This window comes from Atractosteus spatula, chromosome 15, assembly GCF_055471065.1.
Source record: "Atractosteus spatula isolate fAtrSpa1 chromosome 15, fAtrSpa1.hap1, whole genome shotgun sequence".
NCBI lineage: Eukaryota > Metazoa > Chordata > Actinopteri > Semionotiformes > Lepisosteidae > Atractosteus > Atractosteus spatula.
In genome coordinates this window covers 7685160-7706576 of record NC_142720.1, presented here as the reverse complement: position 1 = coordinate 7706576, position 21417 = coordinate 7685160, and the positions used below count along the sequence as shown (strand labels likewise).

At 40.1% G+C, this 21417-nt stretch overlaps 1 protein-coding gene across 1 annotated transcript in view; it reads right to left on the bottom strand.

The window, feature by feature from the left end:
- Positions 1 to 21417, bottom strand: part of disc1 (DISC1 scaffold protein) — a 65729-nt gene that overhangs the window by 15578 nt on the left and 28734 nt on the right. The window contains exon 10 of the mRNA XM_088934185.1: positions 6420 to 6480. Within this exon, the coding sequence (XP_088790311.1) occupies positions 6420 to 6480 (61 nt within the window). The remainder of the gene's footprint in view (positions 1 to 6419; positions 6481 to 21417) is intronic.

The following is a 21417-nucleotide window of genomic DNA, read 5'->3' as shown; positions in this document are numbered from 1 at the left end:
TAATTAAACACTTGACTCAGCTTTCAGAGCTGATTAAAAGGAGAGCTCCAAACATTGTTGAATGCTTTGGACGGCTTTAATTTTGACTTCGAGGCTTGTCAAAGGTTTACTTAAAGAACAGCAACGCAGGTCTGTTCTCATCAGAACAAGCATTCTGCCACAACCTCTCAGCAAGGGCTTCAATCTGAGAGTCTGCTCACAGTACTTCATTTCCGATCCTCCTTCTAGCTGAGAAGTACAACACCATTATGAAATACCAGGCAAATGGTATTATGGCATTTCTACCATTGATCTGAACAGATTGATTAAATGATGCTAGATCATGCTCTCTGTGCCTTAGTTAAAGGAATCCTTAGATAGTTATTTGTTCTGCCTTAATGAAAACCCCTAGGTCAAAAGAATATGTGAGGGGGGAAAAATGCACTGAGCCTTATGATCATTTCGAAAAAAAAACAAACAAAACTCCTTCAGAGATCAAACTAAATAACTCTGGTAAAATTAAAACTTATTTTGGAGACCAAGAAGAAGCAAATCAAAGGCCTACATGCTTTTGAAGGTAGGCTCAAGCTGGGTCCTTCCGATTGCTGACCAAATAAAACAAGTGGGTTTCATTTAAACTGCCTGCTGGTGGGCTAGTTGAAAAGGGTTTTAATAGCATGGAGTCCTGCTGTGACCTCAGGGACAGCCCAGCGTTGACCGGACTGTGGCTGTTGACATCTGGGTCTCACAAGTCGTCAACAAAACTTTTTTGCAGGACAAAACAAAACCCACCACTACAGGATTAGTTATGTAAGAGCTCAGAGAGATTTTTTGGAGGGAGATTTTAATCTCTCCTCAGATGTCTCTGTATTAAAATACTAGATTAGACTTTAAAACCCTCCAACAATGCAATGTTAATGGTTTATATACTACGGTACATCTACGTACGGTACCATGCATTGCGCGGCATTTATTGCATTAACCACAGACTCCACAAAGTAGGCCAGTATAGCACAGCACATTTCTCCCTGTGACGTGCTCCCTGAAGCCAGGACAACATTAGCCTCTCCCCTCCTGCCCCTTTATGGCAGTCCCTGTTCCAGAGAGCAGCAACGGCTGGCCCTGCGTCGCCTGTGGGCGACAGGCACCAATGCTTATTAGATTTTCCATCACAGTCTAAATTGTGAAAGCCACAGCAAACAGCATTTGTGGCCTCCAGCTGCACACCTAGATTTACAAGCCGTGACATGATGCCGACAGAATAAATAAGTCGTTTTAAATGGGTCCGCGGCCTGGGTTTAATTGATGCTGGCCTGTGAGGGGCTCTCCAGAGTCTCGCCCGCCCCAGCGAGCGAAAGAGTGCTGTTCCCACGACACCGAAACCGGTAATGAAGGAACCTTTATGTCTTCCGGGGGTTGGACATGAACGCCTAAAGAGACTGCACCTCCTCGGAACGCATCGGTTTAAATCACAGGCCCCTCAGCATTCAGCCCAAAGGACTGAAGGAACGTTGAATCGGGAACCAGAAGAAACCAGGGGAAACTACGTGGTAGTGCATTTAAAGCTAAGAATGAGAGGCACGTTTTAAACTGAAAGGTTTGGGTGGTGCGTTGAACAGGCTGCCTAATCCTGTGGTGGAATGCCGACACCCTGGTGTCTTTCAAGACACGTCTGGAAGAGGTGCTTGGATCAATTTAATATCAAACCACCACACAGTGGAGTTGGGCCCAATGGTCTCCTTTTGTTTGTTCTAACGTTGAAATGCTGAACAACCTTCCATCTTATTTGGCCGAAGAAGCTCACAATAAGGCCCTGTATGGCCTCTGTACTCGCTGGGAACGGCAGTCTTTTTTTTTTTAAAAAGGGAAACACTTATGCAACTTATAGATGTTACCGTCTGGGAGAAACAGTTTTGCCACCATGTCTCCCAGCTGTCTGTCAGATGCTGAGTCACTGTGAGTAGGAAGGTCACAAAGAAACACAGAAGTTAATCGCTGAGCCCTGCTGGCATTTAATAGAGGAAGAGATGATTTTTTTCCCTCCAAAACCCCGTTAGTACATTTCAATCTGACATTTCTTTAAGGTACCTGGACAGAGGACATTTCCATCCTCCGCTAATCAATGGAGATGTAACTGGGGCATTTCTGACAGGGCAAATGCAAGTAACAGAAAAATAATTTGTGCAAAAAGAAGGCAGAAGAAAAGCATTAGGAGGACTGATGGCTAGTCAGCATTTCAAAGAAAAACCCAGCATTAGCAGTCAGGTAGTCCAGTCCACTGGCAGGACCTTCACTCAGCAGAGACACAACCCCTGCAGCTGCTGAAAGAAGAATGACACTTATTTAGACTCTGGATCGGTGTTCCACAAAATTTAAAAAATAGGAGAGGATGAAAAAATAACGTGGTAAAATTATTGAGACCAGCAAAATTAGGTCTTCAGCCATATTGCCAATAAATATGTAAATGAATAGAGAGATGTTATATTCAATTTATATTGTACCTGTGAAGTCTTTACCATATCAAAGCAATGTGGAAGACGGGCAGAACCTGTGTTGAGGCTTGAGTGTGAATTTCGGGATGGCACCTCCTTTCCACATGATGTCACTCAAGGAGGCATCGCGTGTCGAGATCGAGTGAGGCGCCAGAGAGGTTGTGCGTGTGTGTTTGCAGGGAGGGACAGTGTGTTGGGTCTCGGCACGGTGTGCAGTGCAAAAGAGACTCAGTGATGTAGGGAGTGTGTGCCTGTGGAGCCCAACCTGCTGGCGTCAAGGGTGGACGTCAGAGCTGGAGGCCGAGGCCCGGGTTGTGTGTGAGAGTGTGGGTTGGAGCAGGAGGCTCCTAGCAGTAAGGACAGCGGGGTGAAAGCCGGAGATTCCGGGAATCCGCAAGGGAAGGGCTCAAGGCGGGACCTGGTGTGAGTGAGGCAGAGACTCTGGGCCCAGAGGTATCGGTATGTGGAGTCCTGTGTCCGGTTACCCCGATGAGGGAGCCAGTCTGAACCCCACTCTCGGAGAAGAGTGCATGTAACGAAGAAAAGGAACCCAAAAGAGACTGAAAAGGGGCGGGTCAGGGGCAAATGGAACACCTGGCCACACCCAAGATGGTGACCACAACCCCCTGTGGCACCACAACGTGAACTGGGAAACAGCTCTCTTATACCATATATATACAGTACCAGGGGCAGACCTAACGCGCAATGCAAATTGCATTAATATGCCGAGTAACAGAAGAACACGATAGAAAATAAACAGGGTACGCACAGTTTTCTATTATTAAATGACATAAAAATGAACATAAAACACGTATATTAACAGCAGTAACCCCCAGAAAGGGGTGATGAAGCAGGAAAGGTGCGAAGGAAAAAGCGCTCATGAATTTCGAATTAAACCTCGTGGATGGTCTGAGAATCTTGGGAGCTCTGGGGACATTCTAGAAGCTTTGGGACTCTATGAATGTTCCTGAAGCTTCTAAGCTCTGAGAATGCTCTAGAAGCTTTGGGCCTGTGAGACTGTTCTAGTGCCTCTCACGTCAGGCTTGTCCTGTCACCACGAGTACTCGAGGAAGAAAGGGTGTATTTCTTGAGTTATACTACAAGAAGACCTGAAGGGCTTTAAGGCCAATTTGCGTTTTTGTTTTTTTTTAATTGACAGACATGTAAAGATGTTCAATGAAATGGAAAATGGAAATGCTCTTCAGACAAGTGGTTAATTTTGGAACTCAAAAAAAGCTTAATGCTGTGACAGTCCGTTAGGAGGGAAGGTGGTGACCTGTCAAAAGTCTTTGTTAACCCTTTAAAGGTAACAATAATGCAAGCCAATAGATACAGCAAGACTCCTTATTCCTGTAATAATTAGGGAAGCAGTAACACTTACCAATCAACCTCACTGACTTCTGCTCTCCCACGTGCCCATGGAGGGCGACCTCTTCTCCGGTCCATGACCAAGCACTCAAGATAAAGTGAAAACTGCCTGGAAATGTACTCAGTGTATTCATTTCCCCATCAGCCCTAACCTTGACACGCAGGGTGAGTTTATAAAAAGGTTCGGATAATGGCATTTTAGCACTGGTGTTCTCCGCAGGGACCAGAATTTTCACAGCGACCCTTGGGCAGATTAACAGATTGCTGCCTTCATGAACACCTCTGCTCTGGTTCGCATCCAAACTGCCTACTTTCCCACGCTAATATCCTTTCTTTTAGAACTCACCTGGGAACAAATACTGTGCTTCAGAACTGAGGGGAGAACAAATTCTCCTCCTCAACGTCAGTACTGTGCTTGGCTGCGCTCGTTCTGTCGTCTTGTAGCTTCCACAAGCAGCATGAGTGCCAACACATCAGCTGCTTGGAAAGGTTAGCATTTGCCCCAACAATAAAAACAGGACAGGGGCAATAGAATTAAATCATTTATTACAGCAAAATAAACAGCATTAAATGCACTGCTTCCTAACACCTCGAGACTTGGAGACTATTAGATATTACCGGCAGGCTTCAGTACAAGCACGGCACTAGAATCTTTAATCAGATCTAAGGATATCACTCCCATGCTGGCCTCCCTGCACTGGCTGCATGTAAAGTTTAGTGTTTATTTTAAAACCCTTCTCCTGACATAAACTCATAAATGATCTGGCTCAGTCATTCCATTTTTTGTTTAGTTGAGGTTTTAATGATGGTGCTTTCTTGCAAGAGTCACTGTGTGTTTTTGTATCCATGTATAGTTTCCTACGCTCTGGACATGAGGAAAGGGCTCTGGAACGAGGGGTTTAAAAGGTAAGAAACAGATTGGTCTGGGAAAGAAATGGAATACGTTCGAACACATGGTCCATTCTCCAGCTCTGCAATTAAACATCTGTGTAATTCTCTTCACGCTTTCGATTTCACTTTTAGCAGCTGTACGGGAAAAGAACCAAAAGTTTGGGCATGGCTTTCGAACACGAGAAAGAGACAATCAGCCTCACAACTCCTGAGCCCTTGGAGAGTGATTTAAACGGTCCTGACAACATCATTCCCCATACACAAAACAATTTACATCGCAGGCGAGCAAATCAAGAGGCCAAAGATATCTTTCTCTGCCCTCTGCTGTAGCTTTTCTTTTGACTGTAGAAGCACATCATCTTCACGAGAAGAGCAGCACATTTATATATATATATGTAAATAAAAATAAAGTGTTCAGTTCTTAAGCTTAACGTATCTAAAACAATTTTAAAGCTATTTTAGCTGTTTAGAATGTGAGATAAAGATTGGACTCAGTTTTCACCCCAAGTTAAATTTTTGTTGAATATTGAATATTAAAAGGCTTAAAAAAACAACAGTCCACACATATAAGTGTTTACATTTTCTAAGATTCCTGCCAAATCTGACAATATTCTATTAATGATATTAATAATACATCTGTACAATTAATACTTTAGTGAAATTATTAAGGTCTCATTCTATAGAATTTCTCATGCTTTGTGCACCAGATGGAAAATCCTAATTATAAAGGTTAAAAGAGCAGCAGAAAGATATCTCAAACTACTGCCCCGCAGGTGAACTCTGTGATATACTGTATAGTGATCAAAGAACAGGAAACAAACAGGCTAAAAATGCAAAACCAAAAAAATGTAATTGCTTTGTACTGCCAAAGCAAGTCAAGCCTGCCAGCTGTGGAGACGTACAGTAGCTGAAAACAGATAATGAATACATTGGAGCTCCTAAATTATCCCATTTGGTGCGCAGGATAAGCTTCATAATTAAAAAAGTGCTGGTTTCTTCCAACGTACGTGGCGAAAACATAGTGCGGTGGCAAACATCTTCTGGTTGCAATCTTCTTTATTACTGTCTTGGCAACTGAGAAAATCTCTGCTCCCAAAAGATACAACAAGGTCTTTTATTCAGAGGAAACAAAACAAAAGCCCATATGCTGTCAGCTCTCCAGATGGCTGTGCTCAGCTTTTAATTGCAACAAAATATCCACAGTTTTACAAAGGTGAAGATGGGATTCGCTGTACACTAAATAATTCAATTCTCACAGATCGAAATGCATTCATAATTCAACGCTGGCACTTTGTAACTGGTGAGCCCAACGGAGAAGGCCACAACTCCAGCACCCATCTGAAAATCTCAAGCCATCTTTTAGGAAAGTGACACTTGTTTTTGTATGTGCCGTGGTTTTACATGTATTACCAATTGGTCCTGTTCCTCTTTGTCAAAAAAATAAAAATCTCCTGATCACAGTTTAAATAACTTAGCTCTTCCTCTCATTTATTCATGACACTGCATATTTTAAGGACAAATCGTGTTGATGTAGTATCCTTCAATTGGTACTAATGGAAGCTAGTTTGGAGAACCAGTGGCTGTCATTAATGATTGAAAAAATGGTTTGCTTAATCTGCTTGACGTACTGTAAGCAGAAAGGGGGCAAAACCTCAAACTGCATTTGAGAAAAAAAACCCTAAACCTCACCTGTGGAGCCGATCCTCAAGTAGTTCAATGTATTTCACGGCATTCTCCTTCAGATTGCTTTCTGTGGAATCAACAGAAAAAAAGAGATTAATTATGGTATTTATATTTTATTTTCATTGTGTCTTCTGAACATCTTGCATTCATCCAAGCCACTGTCTTCAATGCTAAAGCACATTTTCTATCCATGAACGATTAAAAGTGTTAACTTTGTAAGAAAAGCAACCCAGACTTTTTGTCATGTGCAGATGCTATTTTGTAGTTCACACAACTGGACTTTTTACTTCCAAATGATAAGTGAGCTTGGAAATGTGAATGTATTTCAAAATGTTCAAATTGAGTTAGTGCATCATATTGTCCCCTTTTTAAAACTGTGGATATTTTATTGCACTTGGAACTGGAATAGGCCTCATACAGTACACTGTATCTTTTCTTCATATAAATTGGTCTGAAATTTTGAAAACATAATCTAAATAAACCCCTTTATAGTAGCTTATAAATTGCGTAGTCTTTGAAGGGCTTATTTACATGAATTTGTGTTTTTGCCATTTTGTATTTTAGTATATAAACTGTAACATTCCAGGAACACAGGATTTTAACCTGTATTCATTCACAAGCATTGTAAACTGCATTGCCAAAAAAACAGGAATGGCACTAAAACATTTTGGTATTTTTCTGTCTAACGCCAGCCTTATAGAAAAAACATGCAAGTAAGCCTTTTTCACTGTGTTAAAATAGGAACTCCTAAGTGACAAGTTTTGTGGAGGGGTTTAAAAAGAATGGCGTCTCTCGGCTGAGGGTACCCCAATTCCTAACCGAATGACTGCAAGCTGCTTCTAATGCTTCTACTGCTCCCCACATGGAACAGGAGGCCCCAAGTCCTGATATCTCAGGGTGTAATAATACCAATTTAAGGAAAAGATACTTAAAATAACTCATTTCCCTAACTCTCCACAATAGCTACAAAATCTCAAGTCATTCATAGTGACACCTGATTTTACAGTGTTTAGGATACTGAAATAGTGCTTCATTCGGTCTGTGGTGATGCAGTTTGGAGGGCCAGTGGGTACAACCTTTCCAATACACAAAACAGCATCTACGTGCAAGAGGCCTTAGTGAATCTGACAAGCCTATCGCAGGTTGTTATTCCTTTTTAGGGGATGAAAAAGAGCATTCAGTGTGAAAGCAATGACATGTTTTTTTAAGTTTTTAAAACGTTTTTCTGCATATATAAGCAGATAAAAAATGACTACAGTATAATCTTTTGGAAGTCTTCCTTGAATATTAATTTATTTTTTCAAGGCTCTTGTGTAAGTTTTCGTCAGGAGCGTACACTCAAGGGAAACACAGGCTGCAGTGTTATACCAACTGATGTTTTCATTACTTATTTTGATCCTGTCTCTTCACCTTTGTAAAATAAACAACGCATTTTACCAAGAGAGAGGGTGTACTGCAAGGATAAGGTATAGAGAACAGCTTAGAGGAAAAAAAACACTTGCTGCTTCGTAGACTGATGGCCAAGGAGATAAAAGATAGCACTAATGGTATTTTCATACACAATCTCTTTGAGGAAACCAAATCTTATAATCTCAAAATATTATCAAAACCTTCTCAGATCCCCTTCTAAAAGATATAGTGTAAGATTCAAAAGTAGCTTTAGTGTTTTTAATACAGCAAGTAATAAAAAAAAACACAGCGTCTCACAATATAGTGCTAAAATCTTTCAACTAACTCCCACAGAAAATCCTGCAGTTTGACAGCAAATAATTTGTGAAAGGCAAAAATAACATTTTTTCAGCACTTGTGAAAGATGACATCTGAGTTAAAAGGAATTTTTAAGACAGGATAAACATTTTAGAACGTCTGCACGTCTGGAATGCAATTGGAGATGGTTATCCTTGTCGGCTGGGTCTTACCAGTGGGATATTGCACAAGACTGCTCTGGCTCCTTAAGCTGGGAAAGGAAAGTTTATCGCCTTCGTAGGTCAATGACTCTTAGACATAATGGTAAATCAAAGGCTCTAGAACTGAGCTGTCAATCTCCCTGCCTTCAACAAACACCTTAAAGTATCACCTGCATGGGCACAGAAAGTCTAAGGAAAGAGGGAAGAGTTAAGAAATAAATGACAGAAATCAAGCTGCCTTCTCCCTGGCAGTGACATAAAGAATATTTGAGTAAACCCTGTGCCAAATGTGCACAAATGTGGTGATGGAGCCAAAAAACTAAGACACAAACCAGCAGCTCTTTGACAGCTGTTTTTAATTTTAGGACAAGGGTGCCACTAATGTCTGCCATGTTATACAGTGTGCCCTTTTTTTGGTGCTCAACATCTCATCTTGGGACAAACGTGATCTATCATTAGTGGATTTCTAATATCCCTTGTTTCAGACTTTGGCTCCTCTGCTCTGAGATTTCCTAATTGAGCCAAATACCACTCCCCTCTTCCTCTGTTGTCACTTCACCTGCCTCCATTTCAAGTTCACCCATAGTATTGCCTGATGGATGTCTCTTCTTCAGTGCTCATGACAGGACTCCAAAAACCTTCCCCGCCAAAGCTACTATACAAGTCAGGAATCACCAGCATCCTTGATCAATACCCTGGTCAATACCAGTCCACTGGCAACACACTCTCTGCAAGATGTTCCTATAGGTGAAAGATTTTCTTACCTAGTACAAAAATTAAAATGCTTCCAAGAGGTTTTTTTGAGACAACCAAAATAACTGGAAAAAAATCAAGTATTTCTTAACTGGAATGATTGCAAAACCACAGCTAAATTAAAGCCTTTTTTATGAGCTGCTTCCCTTGAGACAACAAAGCAAGTAAATCTCTCCCTAAATGATCAACACCCCCATATTTTTCTCTGCTGCAGGGACCTAGAAGATGTAGAGCTGTACTTAGTATTAGTATAGACATAAACATGAGTTGCATGCACCCATTAAAAAAAGCTTAACAAGAGCTGTATAGTACTTCAACCCAAGCAGAAACAAATGACTAAAGCTATGATTCATATTTTCTCTTTTCTTTATACAGAGATTTTATTTCCCAAAAGTAGCCTACCATAGTGCTGGAAAGGCAGTTTTAATTTTACATCAAAAATACACATCCATAGAGACACTTTATGTGTATCTCCATAGAGCAACAAGCAGAGCTGGACAACCAACGGCATGCTCAAACTGAGATGAAAATCACAGATCATTTCAAAGAAACTAGAATGCATTAAAACCCCAAATACCTATAACACTATTTTAAAGAAGAAGATAGCTTTACCTAGATAGGGCAGCACAGTAGTGCAGTGGTCAGCATTGCTGCCTTATACAGGTGAGGCCCTGGGTTCAATTCCTGGGGTGCTGTCTGTGTGGAGTTTGTATGTTCTCCCCATGTTGGCATGGGCTTCCTCCCACAGTCCATATTGTGACATACTGTGGGTTAACTGGCATATGGAAAAACTGGCCCTGGTGTGAGTGTTTATGTCTGTGTATCTGCCCTGTGATGGAATGGTGTCCCATCCAGGGTGTAGCCTGCCTTGTGCCTGTTGCTTTCTGGGAAAGGCTTCAGCTTCCTCACACCCCTGTATTGGATAAAGGGTTAGAAAATGGATGGATACTTCTACTTAAATATTTTTTTTAAATGGAAAAAAGGTAACTAAAAAGATTTTAATAAGCTTTTGTTGTATCCCTGTGTGAATTGTGTGCGTCTTTAAACTCAGCTCCAGACAAAGACAGATCTGGAGCTTACTTAAATAAGTAAGAAACTAGCAGGAATAATAAGTGCACAAGATCAATGCTACCATTAGCCCCCCCATTAGCTTGCACTGCAAGGCCCAGTGTCCAGCAATGCCATAACCTACATAGTCCCACTTACTGAACACCTGTGCTCTTTCAACACAAACATACAGTTCAACCTGCCAGTTGTTTCCATGTTCATTCTGCATACGTCCCAGGAATGCATCCCAGGAAACAAGAGTTAATAATAACAGCAGTGCTGGCTTTGAACTAACAGGATCTCTTCTTTAATGCACTTCTGTCAATATTTGGCTGTGCCAGCTTTACTTTCAGCCGAACTCACTACTGAGTATTGTCATCAACATAGTTGTCCTAGGCTTGGGCCAGAATTAAAACACCGCACATACTTCCCACAGGAGTAAATCAGATCCAGAGCATCTCAAACGGTGTTCATTAGGAACAACAACACCCAAGAATTAAGTGTCCTCAAAGGATTATGGAGTGTTGAGTGAAAATTTGGCTAAACCCCTCTTGGCTGAGGGCCTCCTGGCCAGGGGACGAGGAGGCTGGGACCCCCTGCAGAGTGAGGGGTGACCCAGGGGCAGCTGCAGAGGGGGAGATGGGCTGGAGGTACAGTATGTGAAGGAGAGAAGGGGATCACGTACGGTATTGATACTGTTTTAGGACAGGAAATGAGTCAGGAGTGATTGCTAATTACTGACGTCTGATTGAACTTGGTTGTTGTCATCCATCAAAGATAAAAAAATGAGAAAACGGTTTGGGTCAGACAAAAGTGCCATAAATTCAAGGTGAACCCTTTAAAATTAATTCCTGAGGATACACACTATACTTAATTAAGGTCAGAAGAACATTCCAAAAATACATTGGTTTATTCTGACCTGAGATAATGAACAGAAAACGGCACAGCCTCAAGAAAAAGACCAGTTCCCATGGATCAAAACTGACATCAGGACAGCCAGAAAGGAACTAGAATTTGTTGTGCTAGTTTTGGCTGCTTTCTACTACTCAGTCTCCAGGAGCAAGTTGGATTTACAAAGGTCATGCTTAACACGTTAGTAACAACTACAGTTTGACAGCTTATCACAATTTAAATTATCCAAGTGCCACAATAAATTAACTGCAAGGTGATTGTGTGATGCAAGTTTATATATATTTAAAAAAAACATGAATTGTTGTTCCATTAACAGGCAATACACAAAAAGTCATGCCAAACAAAAATAACATCATGTACCAGTGTAAGGCTGATATGATATAGTTGCTATAAACAAATGCATATAGCTAAATTAATTTTAATAATGAAAGAAACTGAGCTTTAGCATGCTACAAACTGTTTCAATTTTACCAATTCAGATGTTATCTACAGAAAATATTTTCTATTCTTTCACAGTTTGGGCATTCAAATACTTTAATCTGTCAAAAAAAAGTTACAAAAGTGCCCATTTTTACATTTAATTTTCCCCTGTGAATTCATAAGCCCTTAGACATGATGCATTGAAGAAACTGAAGGAGAAGCCACAAGAGCCTGAAATTATTTATTTGGCTGACATTTGTATCAGATGTGACTTAGTTTTGTACTTATTTACACAGCTGGGCATTAAATTGAAGCACCCTTCAATATAGGGTGGAGTAGTGGCTCTGTGGCTAAGGATCTGCGCCCCCCTGAGTGAGGCCCTTAACCCCAAATGACCAGGGGCGCTGTATAAATGGCTGACCCTGCGCTCTGACCCCAAGCTTCTCTCCCTGTCTGTGTGTCTCATGGAGAGCAAGTTGGGGTATGCGAGAAGACAAATTCCTAATGCAAGAAATTGTATACGGCCAATAAAGTGATCTTATCTATCTTATCTGATTCAAGTACATTTCTCAAGGGAACAGCAGTGCCACAGTCCCACCCCAGGACTTGACCACTCTTCCACACTGCAGGCTCCAAGCCTGATTGACCCCTCAAGTCAGAGACACAGTGCGGACCTAGCTCTAGCTCACACTGACTCAGCACATGGGACACAGGCTCACATCACATCAATTCCTTTCCTGTTCTCAGATTACGCGTCTTCAAGCCAGTACAGTGCAGTCTGCTTGGGTTCAAGAGATTTCACCCAGAGACTCCTAGTTTCGATCCACATACATCGTAAAGGTGGTGCGATTTATGTCCTGAACAAATGGATGAAGAGCATGAAGGCTTCAACACCTGATCTCCTATACAGAATGAGAGAAGGAACCAAGCTAATTCAGTATCCTGTCTGAATGTGGGTGCTGAACACCAACACAGAGAAGAGAAAAAGACTTAGCTAGGGATGGAAAAGTGGAAACGCTGATGAATCTGCCTGACCTTGTCCTCATCCAAAAGCCAGGGGGAGTACTTGCTCAGTGAGAAAGATAAAACTACAATATGAAATCAGAAATGATGGAGGGCTTTCAAATTCACACTGAGGCAACATTCCAGATGGCAAACTGACTCACGTTTCTAAAGCCTGCATTGGAAAGGGTTTGTTTCATCTTGTCTTCTGAGATGAAAGCAAATCTGAAATTCCAGACTTAATCTATATTTTAGTTTGTGACAAACTAACAATTGCCATCATCAGTCATTATCAATAAGTCACTTTGCCAAACACAGTCATTATTATGCGTAATGAGCCACTGTGTTTGAAGAATACAATAGGTTTGTGAAAACTGAAGAACAAAATGAACCAAACAAAACTGTCAATTGAGTCTAAGGTAGCACAGTAAAACCTTCTAAACTATTTTGAGGTTTAAATGAAAAATGTTAAACAAAAGGTACAAAACCCAAGGACAAACTATGCGCTAGCAGAACAGGAGCTTTTATCATCCACAAGCAGACTACAGGAACCCTACTCAACAGAGCATGTGAATCCCATGATGTCACAGACCAATCCTTCTCCCAGGAGCATCCCTGCCACATTCAGTGGAATGAGATAATGCGACTGTCCAGTGATTCAAAGAAATCACCAACCAACCCCGAGGGTCTGTCTTTTCATCTATTCAAAAAATATAACTAAGGAATTTCACTGCTTGAACGAGGGAAACAGCACCGTACATGCCTACAGTGACACACAAACCACTGCCTGGGTCCTTGCACTTGGTTTCTGATTCGCCGATTTGTGAAAGAACTTCCTGAGGCTGTTAGAGGCTCCCAACTCACTGCAGCCTGCAGACCATTTTCAAGGGCAATTTAATATTGGTCACTAGCTGCAGGGAATAATGGAGAGCTCTGATCTCCATGCCTACAGACAGCAACATTACCACAGTAAAGCTTGATCCCATTATATCTCGGAAGCTTAGGAAGGCTGGGGCTGGTCAGTACTTGAACGGTGGGCTCCACAAGGAAAACTATGTTGCCGCTGCATGTGATGCTGGGAAACTAGTAGGTCCTTCCATCTGAACCAGACTTCCCAAACCAATGCTCCAGTGTGTTACCTGGGAACACTGTGGTGTAGAAAGTGCCATCCAGCAGATAAGAATTTAACCTAAGGTCCTTACTACTCTGCCATTACAGATCCCATGGTACTGTGCGTAAGAGTCAGAATGTTAACCCTGCTCTCCTTGCTCAATCTCATTCTGGGATTATACAGTCCGGTTTCCCAGAAGCTCCTCCTGAATTTAAATGGTGAAGCAGTTTCTCACTCCTCCTTCTGATCCACTGTGTGCCGAATAACTGCAATAGATCATCCAGACCAGAAACCAAGATCATAGTCCTGCTTTGATTAAAAGAGTCATTCTTCAAAGCACAGAAATAGATGATCAAATTTCTTAAATGCTAAATGTCAGCATACTGCAGTCTTCACATCTTTTTCCTGTTTCCTCAAAGTGATATTCTCTTCTACCCAGCAGGTCACAGTATGAAGCATTATTAAACTAATTAAGTACATTAGCACAGATGAAATTCTTGGAATTATGTCACACTGTGTACAGTATGTGTCTCATGTACATTTCCTAATATAGTTCTGACCAATGTCTAGTACCCTTTTAGCTCAGTTTACTTTTTCTGTTGCACTGTGAACTATTCATGTGTACATGATTTTTTTTTCCCCACTTAACCAATTTTGGAAACTCAACTCCAGGCATCTATGTTTGCAATGCAAATCCATTGCTGAAGATATTAAATTTATAATTATTCAATAAACTCATAAAACACTGGGAATCCAGTCAATACAACAGCCTATAAAAATGTGATGCTTTTATGCCTAAATAAACACAAATATTAATGTAATCAGAATTTTGATAGCTTCTTCATTACATATTTTTTCCTAATTTCATAAACAATAATAGGTGCAGTGAGGTGATATGCTGACTGAAAGGGAAAATACAGTGATTATTTTATTATCATGAAGGCTAAATGATTAAGGGCTTAAAGTGTATATTTTGGTGTCGTAGCATACTGGCAGACAAAAATTAGATTTTCATCATTTTAAGAGACAAAATGGATATCGCACAATTTGTTGTCATGGTTACATGGCTCATCACAACTTGACCTTAGCACTACTGCAACTCTTAAAAGCTCAACTTAAATGGAACACATCGATACTTAAAATGGCAAATGAAATTATAAGGAAACTCCAACGACCGAAAAGAATATGTAAATACATTAATTTGTCCACTTTGATAAATTGGGTCACCAAAACATCTGTATTAAATATAAATGAAAAGTAACATACTTGATTTATAAAGTTGAGTCAGGATTTGTTGTGAAATCAGTTGCTAGCAACCAAGTCCAGATTATGAAGGGTAAAACAGCCTCAACATTGACCACAAAAACCAGGAAATCTTTTGTTTAAATAAAAATACAAAAAACAACCTGATTAAAACCTGATAAGACCTCTTTCGCAAAAATAATTTAGCTATGTGCATCTGCAGTTTCTCACACATTTTTAAAGGGTATTATTAAGTTTTCAAAAAAAGAAAAAACACTTCATAACATCTACCATCAGCTGATGAGATTTGCACAGGTCACTGAAACCATGACTATTTTTATAGGCAATGCTGTCAAAATCTATATTGTAAGACAGCACAAAGATCACCTTTATTAAACAGAGGGTCACTAAACAGCTGTTTCAAAACAACACTAGGCACAGCTTCAAGCATGTGTCCTCGCTCTGTTATGAATACTTTTAAAGTGTCCTTAGTACAGTACATTGTTTGTTGTTTATGCTTCTTGCTCCTTTTGAATAATAAAACTAATTGGATTATGTGAGCTCTGAGGGTTTATTATTCTTTTGTTAAATAAAAAAAAGCTGAACACACACTAAGTGTTCTTGTAACTACTTTTTGACATAATGGGTAATACAATTTATAATCCAGGACTACTACATGATGAGTAAAAAATTCCTATATTTACAGTGGTTTTGGATTATGACACGTCCTTACCAGAGCCTTACAGTCTGTTCATGCCATTGCCCTGGGTCTGTTATTCCCCAGACCCACACTAACTTTGGATAAACACAAAACTTAAAAGACTTCAACATCAGTATCTACCCTACCACTTCTCCCCCAATGTATTAAATTAGATTTAGGTTTAGCAACATGAGGAAGAAAGCCCATTCCTTCTCATAAATACAACTCCAATTCCACTCCATACTTACAACTGAACTTTCTGTTCCAAAAAACACTCTCCTCTTTAATCAATTTGAGGGGTGAAGTCCCATGTGTTCATTGACTTTCCTGCTCCTAAAGGAAATGACGTCTAGCTGAGATATTCCAGGAGGACATCTTAATTATTCCTAGAAGCTGTATTTTTGTGCACCTGTGCCGATATATTAGTCATGAAAACTGCAGGATGGCTCTCTGTGTATTAGTTGCATTAATTAAGATTACAAAGCCCTTGTTACTTACTTGTACTTAAGATGTTTCTTTTCTAGAATTATTTTTAGAACAGGAGAAGATATCTTAATTGCTGCAGTAACGTGAACATGCTGTTGCCATCCATCAACGCTCAACACGATCCAAACGCAGTGACAGACGTTAAAATGCCAGTTTCTTTAATAAAGATGACAAAAATCACAATCTCCTCTGGTTTGTATTTCACTATACATTCTGAAACTAAATAGTTGTTAGGAAACTTTGCAAATTATTCACTCAGTAGGCAAGCTTGTCTCCCAGGCATTTGTGTCAAGTGAGGTTGCTGTGATTGACAGGTATTTTAAAAGAAGTATAGAACAGACTAAAGATTATTAAGAATATTAAGTGTATGAGGGGAGAAAACCCTTTCACATTTCTTAAACAAAAAAGTCTGCCCTTCTTATTTTAATTATGAATACCTTTGTCTCATTCTGGCTTGAAAGGCATCTTTTTGTGAGCAAGCAATTTCATGTGACAGAAAACAAGTCTTGGTCCTTAAACATCATAGATAATCTGGCACTTCTCAGAGAGAAATCTGGACAAGCTCCCAAAAAGGAGAAAATAAATAAATGAATGACTGCCAAGTCAGAGCCCTGCAATAGATTGCCTTCAAGGAAGAGGTGACCTTGAGGTGTTAAAGGAATTAGAAAGCCATGCCGAGTTTCAACCTAGATAAATGGCTTTCTGGTCCAAAGAAGTTCATGGTTTGGCCTTAAACCTCAGTCTAAAATGTAATGAAAAATGTGACAAAATATAAAAATACACAGTCAAAAAGTCTGTTCTGTTCTGTGTACATACTGTAAGAAACTACTATCACTTCTCTACCCACAGATCATTATCTATCTGCAAATTTCTGTTTCTCAAAATTAACACAATGCTATTTCTTTGCATTCTTTGGTCATTTTTAATTATTGCAGTCACCGTGTTATTAATTTTAGCAAAGAAAAAGAACACTATAAACCTGAAATTGATTAAATTGGAATTGCTCTAATTCTACTTGAAGTATTTGAAAAAAAAATGATTACAGTTAAAATCCTTGCCCACATACCTTTAAAAAACAAATCTACAAAATGTCAGGAGTCTCCAGACAAATCTAAGATTATCCTTTATAACAAACAATCTGAAAGATTCTGGACATTTTTTTTTTGCTAGCCCACTATTTCTGTGATTATAGTCAGTTCAGAATGAAACTTCCAAAGTGTTTCCTGTTTCACCTGCTAAACAATTTACTTTTGTTATGCCTCCTCCTTGGGTGGGTTCTCCTCTTGAATATAGATAGGATCAGCAGAAGGAATTAAGCATCTGTTACATGAAAGGAATTGATCACTATTCATGCCACGACAAATTTTGTTCTGCAAACGATATGTCCAGCTGAGCCTGGAGGTCAATGTTACATCAATTACTGCAGGCTGGACTGCGGATGCTGATGGTGATGCTATTGGAATTTGTTTAAAACACAAAACAGCATAAATTAAGCAGCTCGTGTCTGGGCGACGAGCTTCATGGAACTGTTTCAACTGTTGTCTCTTTGCAGCATATGAAGAAAGAAAGACATTCTATAGCATTCTGACCAAGTCAGTACAGAACTGCATTCTCAGCAACACACTTTTTCATAATCCCTTCATAACTGTCACACAAGACGTTATAATCATGCTTTACAGGGACAGATAAAAATGACATAACATGCTTAAAAGGTCACACCTTTTGTCTTAGCATCCTTTTTAGTGCCTGGTAAGATGCATTGTAGCAATGTCAAAATTACATTCTCTTTTACCATCCGATTCTAGGTGTTGCGGCAAAATTATTTTAACTAAAGCCTGATTCAGTGAAGGTTAGTAAATGCAGATTTGCTGAATTCCTCAACTCTGTTGTGTGAAAAATCGTGTTTATTATAATATACTGGTATTAAAAAGGGGTTGAGGATGTGTGTAATGATCTACAAAAGCACTAATGAATGTTGACTATTCTTATACTGTATAATGCGCACTAACACATCACATACATAAAATAACAATAAGAATGTGAGCTAAATTCTGATGAGCAAGATTCCTATCTGTGAAGGGGGAGAAGCAATTATCTTGTCAGGAGGAGGATTTTAATTTCTGATTCCCCCCCAAATTTACTAAGAACGTACCCGTGGCTTTGTTTTTCATTTATGAAAAGAATGGAGCAGTTTAGGCTATCCTCTTACAATTAATGCATGTTGGCTTCTTTTGAGAACTCGAGTGACACTATAATAACATTTCAACAGGGCTGCCCTTACCTGTCAAGGAGTCATTGTGTTGTCATGCCTGTCGTATCGTACTCACCCCCTGAGCACGCTTAACTCTGCAGAAAACCTATCATTTACCGACTCCTCCACACACAAAAAGTGGGCAGCTTTTCATTTTTCATTGTTAGAACGAAAAAGAAGTTCATTTATATGACTTCTATTAACACTGTTTTTCAGTGACATCCTCTATAATGACTATTATTTCTACACGTGCTTCCCAAGCATAACAATCACAGTTCCATGGTACATTGATAAAAGACAAGGTCTTGGGACGATGAGCCTATTTGCCACTTTTGTGCCTCTTTTTATTAAAATGGATACAGTATACATGTACATAACAACACTCCGGGTACGCCCTAATGATATGAATTCAGTGTTCAAAAGGAGCCCCACTTCTGCTGCTCCTAAAGAGTTTGGATGAGACACCTCAATAACCCTCTGTATGCTGCTGGATTACTGCATGTGTCACCAGAGATGAGATGAGAAATCATCTTGCCTTAGTTCTTGTGGTGTACACTTGAGTAGACAACCGTTTAAATAAAATTCTAAAAAAACACTCTTTGGCATCACAGGATTGTATTTCACTGGCATGAAGAATCGAATATTTATATTTTTGGGAACGTGTTAATGATCTAATGATAATTATGAAAAAAACACCAATAAATGAAATGTATTTTTCATTGTTTTGATGCATTAAAGCATCACATTTTGGTGAGCAAAAGAGAAACAAGCAGGAGAAAGGACTATTGACATGATTTCAGTCTGCTGCAAGGGAGAGGCAATTATGTCATCAACAGTGGGATATATCTCATGGTTTCCCAGTTTTATGAAGAGACTGTCTGAGTGCAGCAGGATTCACTGTGAATCATTGTTAGACATCCACATATATACACTTCATCTCTAGACCCTTGTAAACGTTCAATCACACCCTTGAAGAAGTCCTCACAGCTGAACTGTCACATTTTTCTTGTTTTTACTTTTCAGTGTAGAATCTACCTGTTCCTTTGCACACGCATTCCGTTAGGCAGGATCTCATGCCTCATGTAAAAGGGTCATGCAGATAACTCTTATCTGTGCCATGAACATGAGATTAAGGTAGGACACTGGATTGACTGAAAATAAGCAGATCCCATTATTAGGGCAGGGGTTGCTGTATCACCAGGAATAGATCTTGGAGCTCAAAAGCTAGCAGCAATCGCAATCACAGACGTCCAGTGTTTTGTGAACCTACAGCAATGACCCCCCCTAGTGATGACAAAAGGTAAGATCGGGACAGCATTCGAAGCTGGGAAAAGCTATTGAAGAACAAAGAAAAGTGTAAATAATAAGCATGGTGCACTGCTGGTACCGTAAATGTTAAAACTGAACAAGTAAAGGTTTATTCCATGCTGAAAAGGGAAGAAAAGAAATGCAACATTTCAGCTGTGGAGCCTTCTTCAGGCGACAAGGAAAAGAAGGCTCCACAGCCGAAAAGTTGCATTTTTTTTCTTCTCTTTTCAGCATGGAATAAACCTTGTTCCTTTGCAGCCTACGCATGCTGACGCAGCTACGCACTTGAACTACTAATGTTGAAATCGGGCATTAGTCAGCATCCGAAGAACAGGAAGCACGATGGTCATCATCCTGCTCGTGGTTCAGGTCTTCCTGTCTCTGGGCACCGGGCTGGGTCTCTGAGCACAATGACATGCTGTGGCTGAGGGGACGAACAGTCTGGGACCACGATGTCCCACCCTTGTTACCTCCTTGCTGTCCGCTCACCAGACAATATGCCTCTGAGTGGACCTTGACCTTTTGGTTGTGTTTTGTATTTTTTCAAGTGAAGCATGGGCTAGAGACCGCGACACTGTTGCGTGTCAAAGACCATTTATGTTCTCGCCCTCGAATTGACCACAAGAACAGACCCAAGCACAGCACCTAAGTGTGTCATACTTGTCCAGTGACCTCTCTCTCTATCTCACTCCAGAGGCAGGCACGGGGACTTAAATGACAGGGATATGAAGAGGTGTTAAGGGTTCTGATTTTCACAAAGACACGTAGTATTCAGCAACAGCCCATACATGAAGGGAGTAAAAAGGAGGCAAACTGTCCTCCAAAGGTCACCCAGACCCTTTCTCCACCTGAAAATGACCAATGAGTAGAAGAATATATTCTCATAAGGCCCTAATAGCTAAGAGTTGTCACCTCCAAGCCCTACAAAGTGAGTGGGGCAGACATGAAGAGTTGAATCCAATCCAGCAAATTTCACCATCCTGTCCCCTTGAAAGAATCAGGTTTAGTGCTGTGATCCCTGGCTAGGAAAAAAATAAATACTCTTCCTAGTCAACAACTAACCACAAACTGAGCCGTGTATTCCCTCACTTGCAAGGACATTCTCAAGTGAATGCATTTTATTTGATTACCAATCTCCTGTTCAAATTGTGTTGCTCACTAAACCTGAGATCTATTTTATAATGCAATGCATTCTGCAGCCTTCAAGTCAGTAAAGAAAGAGTTCTTGATCGCCTTGAAGGAATCTGCGCCACTCTCTTACCTTACAATTACTTGTGTGATAATCCACATCCCTCAAATACTATATAAAGCAAATTAATTCTTAAAATAAATAAAACATCTAAAGCAAAAGAGCTTCAAAACGAGAAAACTGTCAGATTCACAGTTTTTCGATTCCTTGGGATGCATTACGCTGTGAGCTTCAAACCGTTTCTTCTTAATTTATAACAATATTGCAAATAAATATGTGATGCATACATTTTCTATTTGAACAGATTCTATGAATTAATTTAAGCAGTATTAGCTGTACAGAAATGACACAACCTGGAACTCCGCATATATGCCTTAAAAAAGCCCCTTTTGCTTGGTTCCATCTACAAAGTTGGATGTGTTCTGCTACAGTACAAGAATGAATGTGAGGTGGCAGGCTAATGTACTTTATCATCTTTTGAAGTTCATCCATTGTGACAAATGTTCATTTTCTAACTGTCTAGAATTAAGGAGACTCTACTTCAATTGTCAAACTCAGTTCTTTGGCATGAATGGTTACACAGACTGTGCTCCACCAACTGCAATTCCACATTATAAGCAAACAAACAGCTTGTAGTGCATAACAATAGCTTGTGTGTTTCTGTTTTCAGTCACAA